This window comes from Myotis nattereri, assembly GCF_964212035.1.
Source record: "Myotis nattereri genome assembly, chromosome: 1".
Lineage (NCBI taxonomy): Eukaryota > Metazoa > Chordata > Mammalia > Chiroptera > Vespertilionidae > Myotis > Myotis nattereri.
The window spans coordinates 137,854,957-137,870,913 of NC_138075.1; the positions used below are offsets into that span (position 1 = coordinate 137,854,957).

Here is a 15,957-nt window from a genome sequence, read left to right on the forward strand (position 1 = left end):
AAATGGAACCAGAAGCATGAATACATGGAACAGACTGTCTGGTGCCCAAGGGGAGAGGGGTGGTGGGTGGCTGGATAAAGATGGGGAAGGAAATAGCTAAAGAACATATGTGTATACCCCATGGACACGGACAATAATTTGGTAAAGGCCAAGGACGGGGAAAGGGGGGAGGGGAGAGGAGGGCAAAGGTGGGGAGGGAGACTCCTGCAATAATGTCAGCATTAATAATTTTTTTTAATTAAATAAAAAGCAGATGGATTTAAAAATATCAGAAGAGGTGTGTGTGGACAGGCAAATTAACAAGACTGATAATACCAAGTGTTGGTAAAGATATGGAACTCTTATTAATAAATGTTGGGAATGTAAACTGATAAAACCACTTTAGAAATCTGTTCAATAGTACCTGTGAAAGGTAAATATATATATCTACCTTGTGACTCATCAATTTTATTCCTCAGAATATACCCGGGGAAATGAAGGCATATATGCACAAAAATGCATGAACAAGAATATTCATTGCAGCTTTATTTATGATAGCCTCAATCTGAAATAAAAGAAGCCAAACTGGTATATCCATACAATGGAATACCAAATAGCCATAAAACTATGACTCAATTATACGAAATGTGAATGAATCTGAGGGACACTGTGCTGAGCTAAAGAAGGTAGATGTGAAAGAATGCCATTTATATGAAGTTCAAGAACAGGAAAAACTAAGTTATGACTTTGAAAGTAGGAACAATGGTTATCTTTCTGGGAGGGTTTTGGGGAAGGAGTTTGAGGAAATATTCAGGATAGGAATGTTTTGTAACTTGGTCAGAGAGGTATTGTATTCTGAAAGATCAAGTGAAAGAAATATCTGTCAGTACACAAAAAACAGAGTCGAGTTTGCTTTTTAACCCAATCTTACTATTTTATAAGGTTTATTTGCCATAGGGATGATTATTTAGATTATTGATTTATTTTATTTCTATCATTTTACATTACATTTTTGGTATTTCTTTGCTATGTTTTTATGCTGTATTTTTTTGTATCTTCTTTTTCTGAATTGAGCAACTTTCCTTTGTTAACCTTTCTTTTTGTGGAACTCCTACTACTCATCTGTAGCATTTAAATACATATGTCTAGCCTGGCCGGTGTGGCTCAGTGGTTGAGCCTTGACCTATAAATCAGAAGGTCACAGTTTGATTCCCAGTCATGCACATGCCTAGGTTGCTGGCTTGATTCCCATTAGGGAATGTGCAGGAGGCAGCCTATCAATGATTCTCTCTCATCATTGATGTTCCTCTCTCTCCCTGTCCTTTTCTCTCTGAAATCAATAAAACTATATTTTTTAAAAGTACACATATCTAAACCTGACACATATCTAAACCTGTATTTTTTCAATGTAAAGAATGAGCAATAATAGACAACAGTCCTGTTCCCTTTACCAAAAATTTCCTTTACCTGAGTTTTGTTGAAAAAAACCTAGAATCTAGCTTTTTTTCCCTTTCTTATAATGTGTCATTATTACTTCAGGAACCCTTTCTTTAAAATTACATTATGATTCACAGCATCAGTATCATTGAGTTAAACTACTTATTTTATTGTCTCAGTTCAACACTAATATTTTTATATTTTGTCCTCCCCAGTTCTGGCTGGAGTTTTTGATATACTTGTTGAGTCTGTGAATGCTTGAACATGTCTTTTTCATGTATGAATGATCACTTAGCCAGGTTTAAATTTCTAGTGTTATAATCTTTTTCCTTCTGAACATTGTTGCTTAGTCTCAATATAAAGTTGGTTGAAGGGAGGGTCTAGCTAGCTCATTTGCTGATACATCATCTTTATTATTCAGTGTTATTTCTGCTTTCTATTATGTATTTTCTATTTAGTCAAGCTCCTGTTCTATCACTACAAATACAATATTCATTCCTATTTTAAACCTTCCTAGTATTGTTTTCCCCTTTTAAATATCCTTCCTCCTTATCTCATCCTACTCCATTTTATCCATTCTTCAAATTATATCTAAATTCTACCACCTCCATGGATCTTTCTCCATTTACCCCAATTCATAATAATTTCCCCTTCCTCATCACAACATTTATTATCTCTGCCACATGTTTTTGTACTTCCTAGAATCCTAGGATTTTATATCTGGATGAGATCTAAGAGATATAATCCAATTCCCTCATTTTTTCAGATTAAAAAAGAGGTGGTCACTAAACCACATTTGTAACCCAGAGACCCCAAGCCTCCTGGCATTCTGGGGCTAGCCTTTAATACCTAAATAAAATAGTTCTCAAGCTTCAATCCCCAAATACTTACAGATATCCTCCCTTGAAAAACCTTGCGGGTTTGCAGGTCCTCATGATCCCCTGATCAGGGTTGCAGCCTGCAGCCAAGCCATTGCTGTAGGCTCTGCTAGAGGCCATTTTATCCTCACTGGTCATGCCACTGGACACCTGCAAGTGTTACAAGCCTGGAGTATATGGCCAACTTTTACTGAAGATTTGTCTCTCCAAAAAGAGTCTAAAAGGCTTGAGAATGAACAACATGACTTTTATAACTCTTACAGCTTCTAGTACAGGGGTGGGCAACCTTTTTGTGAGTACGTACCAAAACCAGCAAAATCTCTGACTCAAAATTCTTCTGCGTGCCAACCCTAATTTTTTGAGAACATGTTAGGCCTACTTGATATCTCTTAAGGTGTATGTATGTGAAGAACCTTGAAGAAATAATAAAATTCATCCAAGCGACAAAAACACAGTATATGATGATGAAAAATACATTTTTTAATGTATACATGTACACTGATAGTCCGACAGAAAACTTTATGACTCCGTTTGATATTATCAGTGGGACCTTTGCTGCTGCATCGCTGATGACAGAGATTTTACATCAGGTTTATATTTCGTGACCTTCAGAGATATGCACGAGCTACTACTTTCATCCGTCAGGCTACTCCTATTACAAGACATAACAAAATTCATCACTGAGAACAAAGATTCACAAGTGTATGTGGATGAAAACAAGGAGAGTAACGCTGTTGCAAAGTTTTTTTAAACAGAAAAAATTTTCTGGAATGGCATTCCAAGTCCTCAATAGTTCGTTTTCAACACTTCTCTCTGGTACTGTCCCTAATCACTTTTTTTTAATGTTTTCCAAGTCAACTCTAAGGTCAATAAATTTCTGCTTCCAAATTGAGCTACTCTGAAATTCAATCAACTGCATTTCAAAGTCAGCCATGTCTATCCATGAAAACATTTGTAAGTTTAGTTCCTCCAGTTTCATGCTGTCTGGAAACCTCATGAATTTTGCTGTCTCTTCCAGTTCTCTGAATTTCACAAATCTTGAGAAGAACTGCTCAATAGTTGACTCGATGATGTTTAAAAACAGCTTTTGAAGGCTTTGACAGTCTGTTCTGTCATCTTTTGGGAGGTCTTTGATGTGCCTCTTAAGGTTTGGGAAATATCTAAATCTCTCACCATCCACATCCCTCTTAAAGACTTCCAGCTTCTTTTCAAAAGCGTTTATGTATCCAAACATAACATCAAGTGTCTTGTCAGTTCCTTGTAATTTAACATTTAAGTCATTCAAATGTTCACAAAAATTGTAAATGGAAGATTATAAGAGAGGGTTTCACGTGCCAGCAAAAGTTACTGGCATGCCATGTTTGGCACGCGTGCCAGGGGTTGCACACCCCTGTTCTAGTATAATGTCAGACATACACAAATGAAAGCTTAATTTGGATGTTAGATAATGCTGCCCTAAAATACAATAGCCATTCCCCCTCCAAGGAGAATTCTTATCCTAGCAATGTCCTCACACAATTGTTTCCTTATTCATACTAATCTATCTCTCCATCCTCTACCTATAACTGAACATCGATTTTTGTTATCCTAAAATACAATAAGCTAGCCAGTAAGAATCAGCTAAAGCTTTGAAATTCTTATTTTTCAAAATATATTTTTATTGATTTCAGAGAGGAAAGAAGAGGGAGAGAGAGATAGAAACATCAATGATAAGAGAATCATTGGTTGGCTGCCTCCTGCATGACCCCTACTGGGGATCGAGCCCACAACCTGGGCTTGTGCCCTTGACTGGAATCAAACCTGGAACTTTTCAGTCTGCAGGCTGACACTCTATCCACTGAGCCAAACCAACTAGGGCTATTTTTTTTTTTTTAACATAAGCAGAACTCCCTCCTCCACCAGTCTCTGGAAATGAATAGAAATTGTGTAATAATTTATTTTCTCCTTGATAAAGGAAGTCCATAGGTGTCATGAGTTTGTTATTGTTCATTTCAGCTGCACATGAATTCTCATGACTCTCAAGATCACAGCAAGATATAGGTCTTCTTACAGTCGTATACTTTTTCTTTATTCTATATTACCATTTCCTCTATCCCAGACTTTTTCCAAGTTTATATTTTTTATACCTTGTTTTCTACTGGTTTTCCATTATAATAGCTGCTTTCCCAGAAAGAGTGCAGTATGGAAAGCAGGTACAGATTATTGAGACTGTCAGGGCATCTAATATATACAGGTACTCAAGGATTCTTGTGTATTGATTAAGAATTATACTATCATATGCTATTTAATGAGCATCTATTATGTGCTAATGTGCTCAGTGCAGTATATAGATGATCTAATTCTCTCCTTAATTATTTTGCCCTTTACATAGAAAGGGAAACTGAAATTTTAGTGGCTTAAGAACTTTTTTGATTCCACATAGCTAAATTGAGAGACTAAGTCTTCCAGATTCCAAAATGCTTTGCTTTTCCACCATACACCAGGTATTCCAAAGCTGTCAGTGTGGGTAGCTGTCTCTGTGTTAGTGACGCTTTTTAAGTAAAAATGTTACAGTGCATTTCCTGAGCAGTGACCACATCCTTTTTGTAAGATTGTGTTCTATTTAAGTCTCAAGACACCATTCATTTTTTATGTGCTCTTCAAAGCTCAAATGTGAACCTGATATTTCTTTCTCTGCATTTCAGTTTGATCCATTAACAATTGAAAGCAAAAAAGTAGCAACTGTGGTGCTAATGCTTAATTCTCCAGAAGAAGAAATTTTGGCCAAAGCATGTGAAGCCATTTATAAATTTGCTTTAAAAGGTTTGAATTTTTTTTTTTACTTTGTCTTTCTATGTCATTAGATGCTTAAAATATTTACTACATAAGGGGCACTTTTCTCCCCAGTCTTCAACTTACTTCCTGTCAGATGAATTCTTTCAGACAACCAGATATTTATCGCATTACCTGAAAATAGTGTATCTCCCTAAGTGCCTAACTTAATCTTAAGGAGTAATGTTTTTCACTGGGTAGAAGAGTCATTTTGAAGACTTTATTGTTTAAAAAATTGTAAATGACACAGGAGCTGAAAGAGCTCCCAGTGGTCAAAGCCGAACAATTTGAGCAACAAAATAAAGTAGTATTGGATTATAACCCAAAGTAGAACATAAATATCCATGAGTATACTGCAATACATAAATGATTGAGTAAGTTTATAAATGGAAGAGGAAAGATAAATCTCCCAAGTGGAAGAATTCTGAATAACTTATGTAGATACTATGCCCTCAAAGAGGCAAAATATAACTTCTTTAGGTGTGGGCTGTGCCTAGTGACTTCTTCCCAAAGAGTACAGTAAGGAAATAGGCAACAAATAATAAGTTTATAGTTAGAAACCTGACAAAACTACTTTAGCCAGATGATCAAAATCAACATCAACAGTGATAAGTCATGTTAATAATCTTGTCAGTAAGTCAAGTGCCCTTGACAGAATGTAATGAAAATGGCACTTTACTTCTGTGTTATTTAACCCCAAAACCTATAACCTCAGTATAATTATTATTTAAAAAGAATAAAATTCCCACTCAGAGACATTCTACAAATATGTAGCCAGAAATCCTGGGTAACTCTCATAGCCAAGGGTATGTGGTAAGAAATCTCATGGGGGAATCCTAGATAAGATCCTGGAACAGAGAAAGAATATTAGGCTAAAACTAAGGAAATCTGAACAAACTATTGCTTTTAGTTAATAATAAGAACACCAATAATGGCTCAAATTGTATTAAATATACCAAAATTAGTGTAAAATATTAATAACAGAGGAAACTTGGTGTGGGATATGTGGGAACTCACTGTATTATCTTTGCAATTTTTCTGTGAAAGTAAAACTGTTGTAAAAAATAAAGTTTATTAAAACATTGTAAATATTTCAAATATAATTCTATTGAGATATTTATTCATTGAGGATTTATAAACATAAAAGATGATTATACTTTAACTCATTCCAATGGTGATGAGATTAGATTTTTATTATACTGTATAATATTTTAATTGTGACTATTTGAAGAGTTTAGTGTATATCTAACAAGATCTGTTAAACTAAGGAACAGTCTGATTTTAAAGAAATGATTAAACATTGGTTGAGGACTTGTATGATAGAACAAAAAAATATTCATTTAGCAAATGGTAAAATACTCGTCTCGTTATGTCACTCTTGTCATCATTGAGAATCCAGACAAAATCCAGAGTGGTTCTGGAAGGTATAGTTTATGAACAGATTATATAGAATACTGGGTCAATTTCATGGAGACATTGGATTATGCATCTATGGTAGCATAAGTCCCATTTCAGCCATCATAAGTCACCTGGCTGTCCTATGTACCTAATTATATATCATCTTTGATATGACATGAGATAAATAAATAGGTAGGCATGTATTTTATGTTTAATCAATATAGAAGTTATTGTAACTCTGGTGTTTTATACTAGCAGTATTTTCTGAAATAGTTTTTAAGATAAATGATGGGACTTTGCCTTCTGACCAAGATGGAGTAAGGGGCCAGATTTACACTCTAACCAAAACAACCAATAAAGTAGACAAAATATATAAAGTAGCAGTTGGCAAAACATTGACTATTAGGCAACGAAGGACAGTGAGAGACAGAAAACAAAGGAAACAAGTTCTATGACTGCCTGAGCTTACTGATTTCAGAGTTTCCAAAGTACAGGACAAGAAGGGGTAGCCTGTGCAGAGCCTATTGGACTCTCTGAATTGAGAAGACAGACCTGAGAGTCCAGGGGACAAAGGCAGCAAGAGTTTTCAGCATAGAGTTAACCGAGAGAGAACTCTGGAGATCTTTAAAGCAGCCCAGTCAGGTACTGAGCTGAGTACTGATCAGCATGTACATGTGAGAGAACTACTTGAAGTCAGACAAAGAATCCCTCAGGATTAGTGGCAACAGTGCCCGGTGCTCACACAGGGCCAGAAATAGTGCTTGTCCTCACGGCCAGAACAAAAACCTCAGGATGCACGAACCATTGTGCAGAATACAGAGTCTTGGTAGTTAGAAATAATTAACCCTAGATTGAGCACTGTTCTGAAAGATCTAAAGGGTTCAAATTGTTTCCAGATAACTGTGTCCCAGAACAAATTTCTAGAATACAAAAATATCCATTACCCAAGTAGGTAAAATGCACAATGTCTGGCATCCAATAAAAAATTACCAGGCATGAAAAAGAAGCAGGAAAATATAACTCATAATGAGGATATAAATCAATATGTGAATTGAAAGTAAACCAATATATGTGTGACTAGAATCTCTAAAAGAGGAAAAGGACAGAAAAAAAAATTGAAGAAATGATAGTCAGAAATACCCCCAATTTGATGAAAACTCCAAACCCACTGATCCAAGAAGCTCACCAAAACTCAATCACTGGGGTGTACACCTGAAAATAATATAATAAGGTATGTCAACTGTGATTAGGAATAAAAAACCAATCACAATGACTAGGAAGAAAACGACACCAGCTTACATTATAATCAAATTGCTTGAAGTCAGTGATAAAGAGAAAAATCGTAAAAGCAGTTCATTGAGGGCAGACCCACACGGCTAACTATGGTTCAGTAGGTAGGTAGTTTAGACAAAAGCAAAATGATACCACATAAAAATATGGATCTACACAAAGAATAAAAGTAGAGTACTAGAAATAGTAACATTTAAGATATTTTTCTTATTATTGAAATCACTTAAAAAGCAACTTGGTTATTTTAAACGAAAATAATAGTCATATATTCTGGTCTGAAACATATGAATAAGATATATGACAACAACAGCACCAAGGTAGAAATGGGAAAATGGAAGTATACTATGATAAGGTTCTTGGATTATCACTTGAAAGTAGACTGTCATAGGATGTATACTACAAATGCTAATACAAACAGTAAAATAACAGAACAAAAATATATGAAATAAGCTAATGAAGGAAATGAAATGGAATCATAAGAAATATTCAGTTTATACAAAGAAGGGAAAAAGAAAACAAAGAATAATGGGGCATATAAAAACAAAAGACAAGATGAACTCTATCAGAAATGAAATTAAATGTAAAATGGTCTAAGTACTTCAGTGAATAGGGAGAGAGTGTTATCTTGGATAAAAAGCAGGACCAAACTACATGCCACCATCAAGTACTGCACTTAGAATATAATAACACAAATTATTTGAAAGTAAAAGGATGAAAAAAATCCTATGATAACACCAAACAAAAGGAAGATGGAGTAGCTTTATTACTATCATAAAAGTAGACAGAAAGGCCCTAGCTAGTTTGACTCAGTGGATTGAGCATCGATCTGCGGACTAAAGGGTCCCAGGTTCGATTCCGGTCAAGGGCATGTACCTTGGTTGCGGGAACATCCCAGTAGGGAATGAGCAGGAAGCAGCTGATCAATGTTTCTCTCATTGATGTTTCTAACTCTCTATTCCTTTCCCTTCCTCTCTGTAAAAAATCAATAAAATATATATTTTTTAAAAAGTAGACAGAAAGGATAGTATAGAGGTAAAGAAAGTCATTTTATAATGATAAAGGAATCAATTAATCAAGAGGCTATGAAAAATCCTAAACAGTCATTATTTAATGTCACATCTTTAAAATACATGGAACTAGAAATTTAAGGAGAAATAGATAGTCACAATTGTAGCTGGGATTTTGATGCCCACCCCCCAGTTAATGAAAAACAAACAAACGAGTAAATAGTAAATCATTAAAAGACTAAAAGATTGAACCAGCAACATTAATTAATTTAACCTAATTGATAGTTATAGAGCACTCCAAAAATAGCAGGATATACATTCTTCTCAAGTGCATAGAGAACATTTTTCAAATAGACCATATTCTGGGCCATAAACAAGCCTTAATCGATTAAAAAGAGTTCTAATGATAAAAAATATGCCATGCCACAATAGAATTAAATTAAAAATCAATAGCACAAAGAACTCGAGACCATCATGCAACAGAAAATAAATAATATACTCCTGTGAATGTTAATTAATTTTATAACTAACTAAGCAATTATTCAATTAATTATGTCATCACATGACTGGCACTGTGCTAGGCACTGCGTGAGGATATGAGGGAATAGAACAGAAAGGTTATCTGTCCTCGTGGAAAGTTAAGTTATAGTGGAGTAGGCAAACATTGCAGAGAGGCCAGTGAGTGGCATGAAAAGAATAAAGCAGGAGAGAGAGAGAGAAGGAAGTCTTGGAGGTGGTAACATCAGACAGATAGTGGAAGGAGACCTCTCAGGAGGCGCAGGGCGAGCTGAGAACGGAATGGCAAGAGGAAGCCAGCTTCGTAAACATGGGGGAAGGGAGAGCAGCAGACCCCCAGGATACCTGTGCTCTAAAGCTGAGTCGGCAGAAAGACACCTGGAGGCAGAGGAACGGGGAAGGCAGATGGCAAATAAGGAATTGGAATAACACAAAGAAGTTTTGGTGAAATTGATGGTAGCCATGCATTATTTTATTTTACCTGTAATGTCAGGTGAGGAAAATAAAACAACCCTCCTTGAACTGGGAGCAGTGGAACCTTTAACTAAACTGCTCACCCATGAAGACAAAATTGTAAGAAGAAATGCCACTATGATATTTGGAATCATGGCTTCTAATAGTAAGTAGAGACTTTTTAAAATAAGTAATCTCATAAATGCCTTGTAAATTTAATGTTAAGGGATTTATTTTAATTTTATTTAAACTAACTTTAATGTTAACCGAAAAAGTTAAGTATGATGTATCAAATGTATGATTTCATATTTTAAGGGACATTTTTAAAATATAAAAATATGTGCAAATGCTCTCCAAGTTGGTGGTGTCCCAGACTTACTAGTTAGGAGAGCAATCATTGTCTTTTAAAATTGACAATTTAAATCATTGTCTTTTAAAATTTTTAAATTTAGTTTTTTTTCTTGAGTTCGTATAATGTAATTTGTTTGCCTATATGTAAGTTACTCTTCATATGTATTTCATAGTGAAGGAAACTCAGGGTAAAGAGTTTTGATACATTTATTCTTGGAAGCCACAAACTATATTTTGCCAAAAATAAATTCAGACATGCATTTACATCAGATCTATTATTTGTTTGAATATTTTCATATACGTAATAGGATGGAGCAATAATATTAGTTAAAATATGCTGTTATGTTTATTGGAATATCAGTTTGACCCAAATCATGCAAATAAAGGCAGTCCCTGACTAATGAACAGGATAGGTTCTCATTTGTAAGTCATTTTCATGCTATAATGGTAGGTTTCTGAGTTAGCCAACAAAAGCGTTGTAATTTGTAATAAAAAATTATATTCTTGGTGGAGACTGAATTCTAACATGAACCTCAGGCTGCTAGGAATGAACATGTCTCTATCATAGTACTTGGCTAAAACTATCAGACTCTCTCACTGTATCATACTTTCCCCCAACGTCCTGCCCCCTCTCCCTCACTTTCCCTGGACCCTGTGGGAGGCAGGGGTCTCCTCATTCTGTGGTGTCCAGCAGGACCGTGGCCTTAGTGTCTTCAGAGACAGTTATGAGTGGAGGCTGGGGCGGGACTGGGGAAGAAAGCTTTGTCTGGCATCCGTGTCTTTACCACCTCAGCTGCGGAGACTACACCAGCAGCACCTGTGTGGAGAAGAAGCCGGATTCCATTGGGAGTTTTAGTGGAGGGGATTCTGGCAGCACTTGCAGGAGTTCCAAATGGTGGCTGTGCTGGGGCTCTGAGAGTATTTCTGGGGATGACAGCAGGATGAGGACAGTCGTGAGGGAGTAGGTGTTTCACCAACTTGGATTATGATAACATTAGTCAACACTTAACGTAGAACTTACAGGCATTATTGTATGTGCTGTTTATGTTATTAAATCACTAACGAGGTTGGTGTTATTATTTTTTCCTTTACAGCTGAGGCAGCTGAGGCACAGAGAAGTTAAATAAAGTAGTAATCATTTATATTGCGGGGACTTCATACATTTATCTCAAGGGTTGCTATATTGAATGTGCTGTGTTGAATGTATTTATAGCCAAAAAAAAAAAGGAAAACTAAAATTTTTCTTTTGTTTTTATTCTGTTTACACACCACAGAATTTGAGAACCAAAGGTGCTTTGTAACACCTCTTGTACAACTCCTCATTTTAAAAATAAGAATTATCCCTAAAGGATTAGGTTCCTGGCCCAAAGTCATGCAGGTGGCTATTAACAGAACTAAGATTAGTTCTAGAATTGGAACTTTACCCTCTGACTCATAGTTTAGCAGACTTTCTATTCACCAAATCTTTTATGACCCTTAACATTAGTGTGAATGCTAAGTCAGGTTCTCCTTCTAAATGATATTGGGGGAGAATGCATCTCATTTGGAAAGGAGAATTATTATTTCTTGTTTATACTTATATTTTCTAGTTTAAAGTCTAGTTCTCTATGACTTTTTCCTGCTTACTTAGTTCTTAATTTCTATTCACTTTATTTTGTATCCTCATGTTCCAATATATGAGAAGTTTATAATCTGGGAAGCCCACCAAATTGGTTGCAAACTTTTTCTGAGCAGATTTATAAGAGGAATTTCATGAGTTTCTAAAGGAATCTGTGACCTGAAAATATTAAGGATTATTGTTACATTCAGGCACTAAATGAATTAACCCTCTTAGACCTGCCAAGCCATATCCTGTACTAAGCTTGTTGCTGGACAGGGACCAGTGCTAGGGCCAGTGCAGTCGGCAACCGCCAAGCTTAACATTGGAGAGAACTTTACTGCCTTCAAGGTCTCCATTGAGTGCTGGAGTCTCAGGTATGCTGAATGAACTTCTAAGAGCTTTCCCTGGATTCTATGAATTGGGTGAAAAAACAACACACACAAACCATTTGGGGGGTTAACAGAACTGATTTTCTGTTTGATCTATCTGTGGACATGGAAAAAACACATGGCATCCTCAAATGCGTGTGAATTTCCTTTTTTGTTAAGAGAGCAAAACCATTAACAGCGATTGTTTCATTTTTCACACATGCCCATGGAAAACTTAGAACAAAAAATAAGCGGTCATTTTTTTTAAAATATATTTTATTGATTTTTTACAGAGAGGAAGGGAGAGAGATAGAGAGTTAGAAACATCGATGAGAGAGAAACATCGATCAGCTGCCTCCTGCACATCTCCTACTGGGGATATGCCCGCAACCCAGGTACATGCCCCCGACCGGAATCGAACCTGGGACCCTTCAGTCCGCAGGCCGACGCTCTATCCACTGAGCCAAACCGGTTTTGGCAGAGGTCATTTGATCTCAATGAAAGTCATGTTTTCAGAATAATCTATAAATACACAGTTAATTTATCATCCTTGGGAAGTCTTAAAAAAATGGCTGCTTCTTCAGAAATTTGTCTCTTCATATGTTTTTCATGCACTCAGTAAAATAACTATGTTCACAGTGGATGAACCAACAGAAGTTCCAGCAGAATTCCAGGTGCTTAAAGGATTGTTATGAGAGCCATCTTTCCCTTTGGCAGTTGAAACAAATTCCTGTTTCTTTTTCTTTTTTTAAAAAAATATATTTTACAGAGTGGAAGGGAGAGAGAGAGATAGTTAGAAACATCGATGGGAGAGAAACATCGATCAGCTGCCTCCTGCACATCTCCTACTGGTGATGTGCCCGCAACCCAGGTACATGCCCTTGACCGGAATCGAACCTGGGACCTTTCAGTCCGCAGGCCGACGCTCTACCCACTGAGCCAAACCGGTTTCAGCTTCTTTTTTCTTTTCCTTAGAGTGGTTGAGCTATGTGCCTATACTAAGCCTGAGTCATTTGAGACAGGCACTTAAATTACTTTGTTAAACATATTTTTTTTTTATCAAAACGGAGCTTTTGTCTTCTTTTAATTGAAAGTTTGTATTTAGTTTGATGAGGTCTTATAACAGAGACTCATTTAATGAAGTCAGTTAAAGGGAGATTTCATCAAGATCCCTGTGAGAAGTAGCTTTCGAAGTCTAGACTTTGTACCACTTAAGGCAATCTGAAGAGCTTGCCATCTTAGGAAAAGGTTGATGTAAGAGTATACAAGGTCAAGGATAAATCAGATGGCCAATATTATGCAACCAACAAATTATAGGGAAATCCAAGATGGCAGCAGAGTAGATGGAAGCTATACTCACCCCCTCCCAGGACCAAAATGGAATTACAACTGAATTATATGACAGTCACTCTGAATAACCAACTGAAGCCTAGCCTGATAACCAAGAATTTACAGAAGAAGCCACACTGGGCCTGGTAGTGCTGCTGGTGCCAGTAGATCTCTTCCACAGGGTCATGAGAAAAGCACTTCGGTGGCCTGTGCCTGAGAATGAGATGGACTGCGGTCTTTAATTGGAGTAGAAATAAAAGACTGTCCCCAGGTTCCTGGTATCTCATCTCCATCCATCCCGCAGTGGGAGAAGGGCCAGGGTCCAGAAATTCTGTGCCTCAGTTCAGTCCATGCCAAAGCTTAGTCCCACTCAGTCCCTGTCCCGATTCTGCTAGCTTAGGCTCTGTGCCCAGCTGCATTCGGGCTGGCGCTGGGCTGCTGTACCCAAGCCCACACACATGCCCAGGTCGCCGGATCGATCCCCAGAGAGGGGCATGCAGGAGGCAGGCGATCAATGATCGATGTTTCTCTCTCATCAATGTTTCTATCTTTCTATCCTTCTCCCTTCCTCTCTCTCCAAAATCAATTTAAAAAATCCTTAACAAAATATTAGCAAACCAAATCCAGCAATATATTAAAAAGATCATGTACCATGACCAAGTGGGATTTATTGTATAATATTCACAAATCAATAAACATGATACTACAGAAGTGAAATGAAGGATAAAAAGTACATGATCATATCAATAGAAGCAGAAAAGCATCTGATAACATCCAGCACCCATTTATGATAAAAATTCTCAGCAGGGAATAGAGGAACACATACCTCAATGTAGCAAGGGCCATACATATATCACAAATCCACAGCCAACATCATACAATAAAACCTCAGTATAACAGACTAATTTGGGCAAGAGGGAGCCCGTTAAAGCCCAAAGTCCATTATATAATAAAGTAGGTTTTTCGGGAATGCGCATGTTAAAAATGTGACAAATTAGGTTATCTGTTTTTACTTATGTACACACACACTTTTATAATTAAAATTAAGTATGTATGAAAAGCTCAATTTCACAGAAAAGTTTTCTATATGTATTACAATACTTTTAAATTAATACTGAGTAGGGCTAGTAAATGTGTGTATTTATCAGTCACTGGAGTAAACAGATGCACATGGTTGGGGCACATCTCAGCATACGTAGGAACACCGGCCAGCAGGCATTAAAATTGCTGCAGAAGATCATGCCACACAACATCAGAACCCAATTACCACGTGTGATGCTGTGTGACCACGTGCTGATCATTCCCTAAACATTGGTTATGAGTGGTGACTCTTGGATTTAAATATGTGGCCTGTAGTTGTAGATGTGTACTAGTAATATTTATGTTGGCAAAATTACTACAGTGTTTTTTCCAACATATGGCCTATTCGCTATAATTTGTTAAAAGTAAGAGTGAATTAATAACAAAAAAATAACCTGTTAATTATAAGCAAATTTTGGTTAAAAGCATTTTAAGATTAACATAACAGGGTGTTATTTTTCACATATGACATATGGACTGGAAATTTAATCCATTAAACTCAAAATCCAGTACATTGAGGTCTGCAAATTTGAGGGTTTACTGTACTCAATGGGCAAAAACTAGAAATGTTTCCCTAAAGATAGGAACAAGACAGAGATGTCCGCATTCAGCACTCTTATTAAACATCCGAGGCCTGGTGCACGAAATTCGTGCATGGGGGGTGGGTGTACCTCAGCCCATCCTGCACCCTCTCCAATCTGGGACCTCTCAGGGGATGTCTGACTACCAGTCCAACCCCAGGCACCCGGGGCCATGAGTGGCTTCTCCCAGGCCCAGCTTTGTCAGGAAGGATGTCCAGAAGGTTGTCTGGAAGACATGGGTCTAATTAGCATATTACCCTTTTATTAGTATAGTGATGGAAGTCCTAGCCACAGCACTCAGACAACAAGAAGAAATGAAAACCATCCAAATTGGAAAGGAAGAAGTAAAACTGTCATTATTTGCAGATGACATAATACTATATATAGAGAACCCTAAAGATTCTACCAAAAAACCACTAGAACTGATAAATAAATTTGGTAAAGTAGCAAGATACAAAATATCCAGAAATCAGTTGCATTTTTATATGCCAATAATGAACTATCAGAAAGGGAAACTAAGAAAACTATCCCATTCACAATTTCTTCAAAAGGAATAAAATACCTAGGAATACATTTAATCAATGATGTAAAAGACCTGTACTCAGAAAATTTTAAGACACTGAAGAAATTGAAGAAGATACAAATAAGTGGGAGCACATACCATGTTCATGGATTAAAATGCCCATACTACCCAAAACATATAGATGCAAAACAATTTCTACCAAGATACCGATGGCATATGTCACAGAATTAGAAAAAATATTCCAAAAATTTATATGAACCACAAAAGACCCTGAATAGCCACAGCAATCTTGAGAAAGAATAAAGTTTGGGAATCACACTACTTGACATCAAACTATACTACAAAGCTATAGTAAT

General features: G+C 36.6%; 1 protein-coding gene across 1 annotated transcript in view; it reads left to right on the top strand.

Annotated features, from left to right (window-relative positions):
* ARMC3 (armadillo repeat containing 3) overlaps positions 1–15,957 on the top strand; it is an 88,803-nt gene that overhangs the window by 15,133 nt on the left and 57,713 nt on the right. Inside the window, exons 3-4 of the mRNA XM_081104012.1 lie at positions 4,979–5,096; positions 9,810–9,935. Of these exons, the coding sequence (XP_080960138.1) occupies positions 4,979–5,096; positions 9,810–9,935 (244 nt within the window). The remainder of the gene's footprint in view (positions 1–4,978; positions 5,097–9,809; positions 9,936–15,957) is intronic.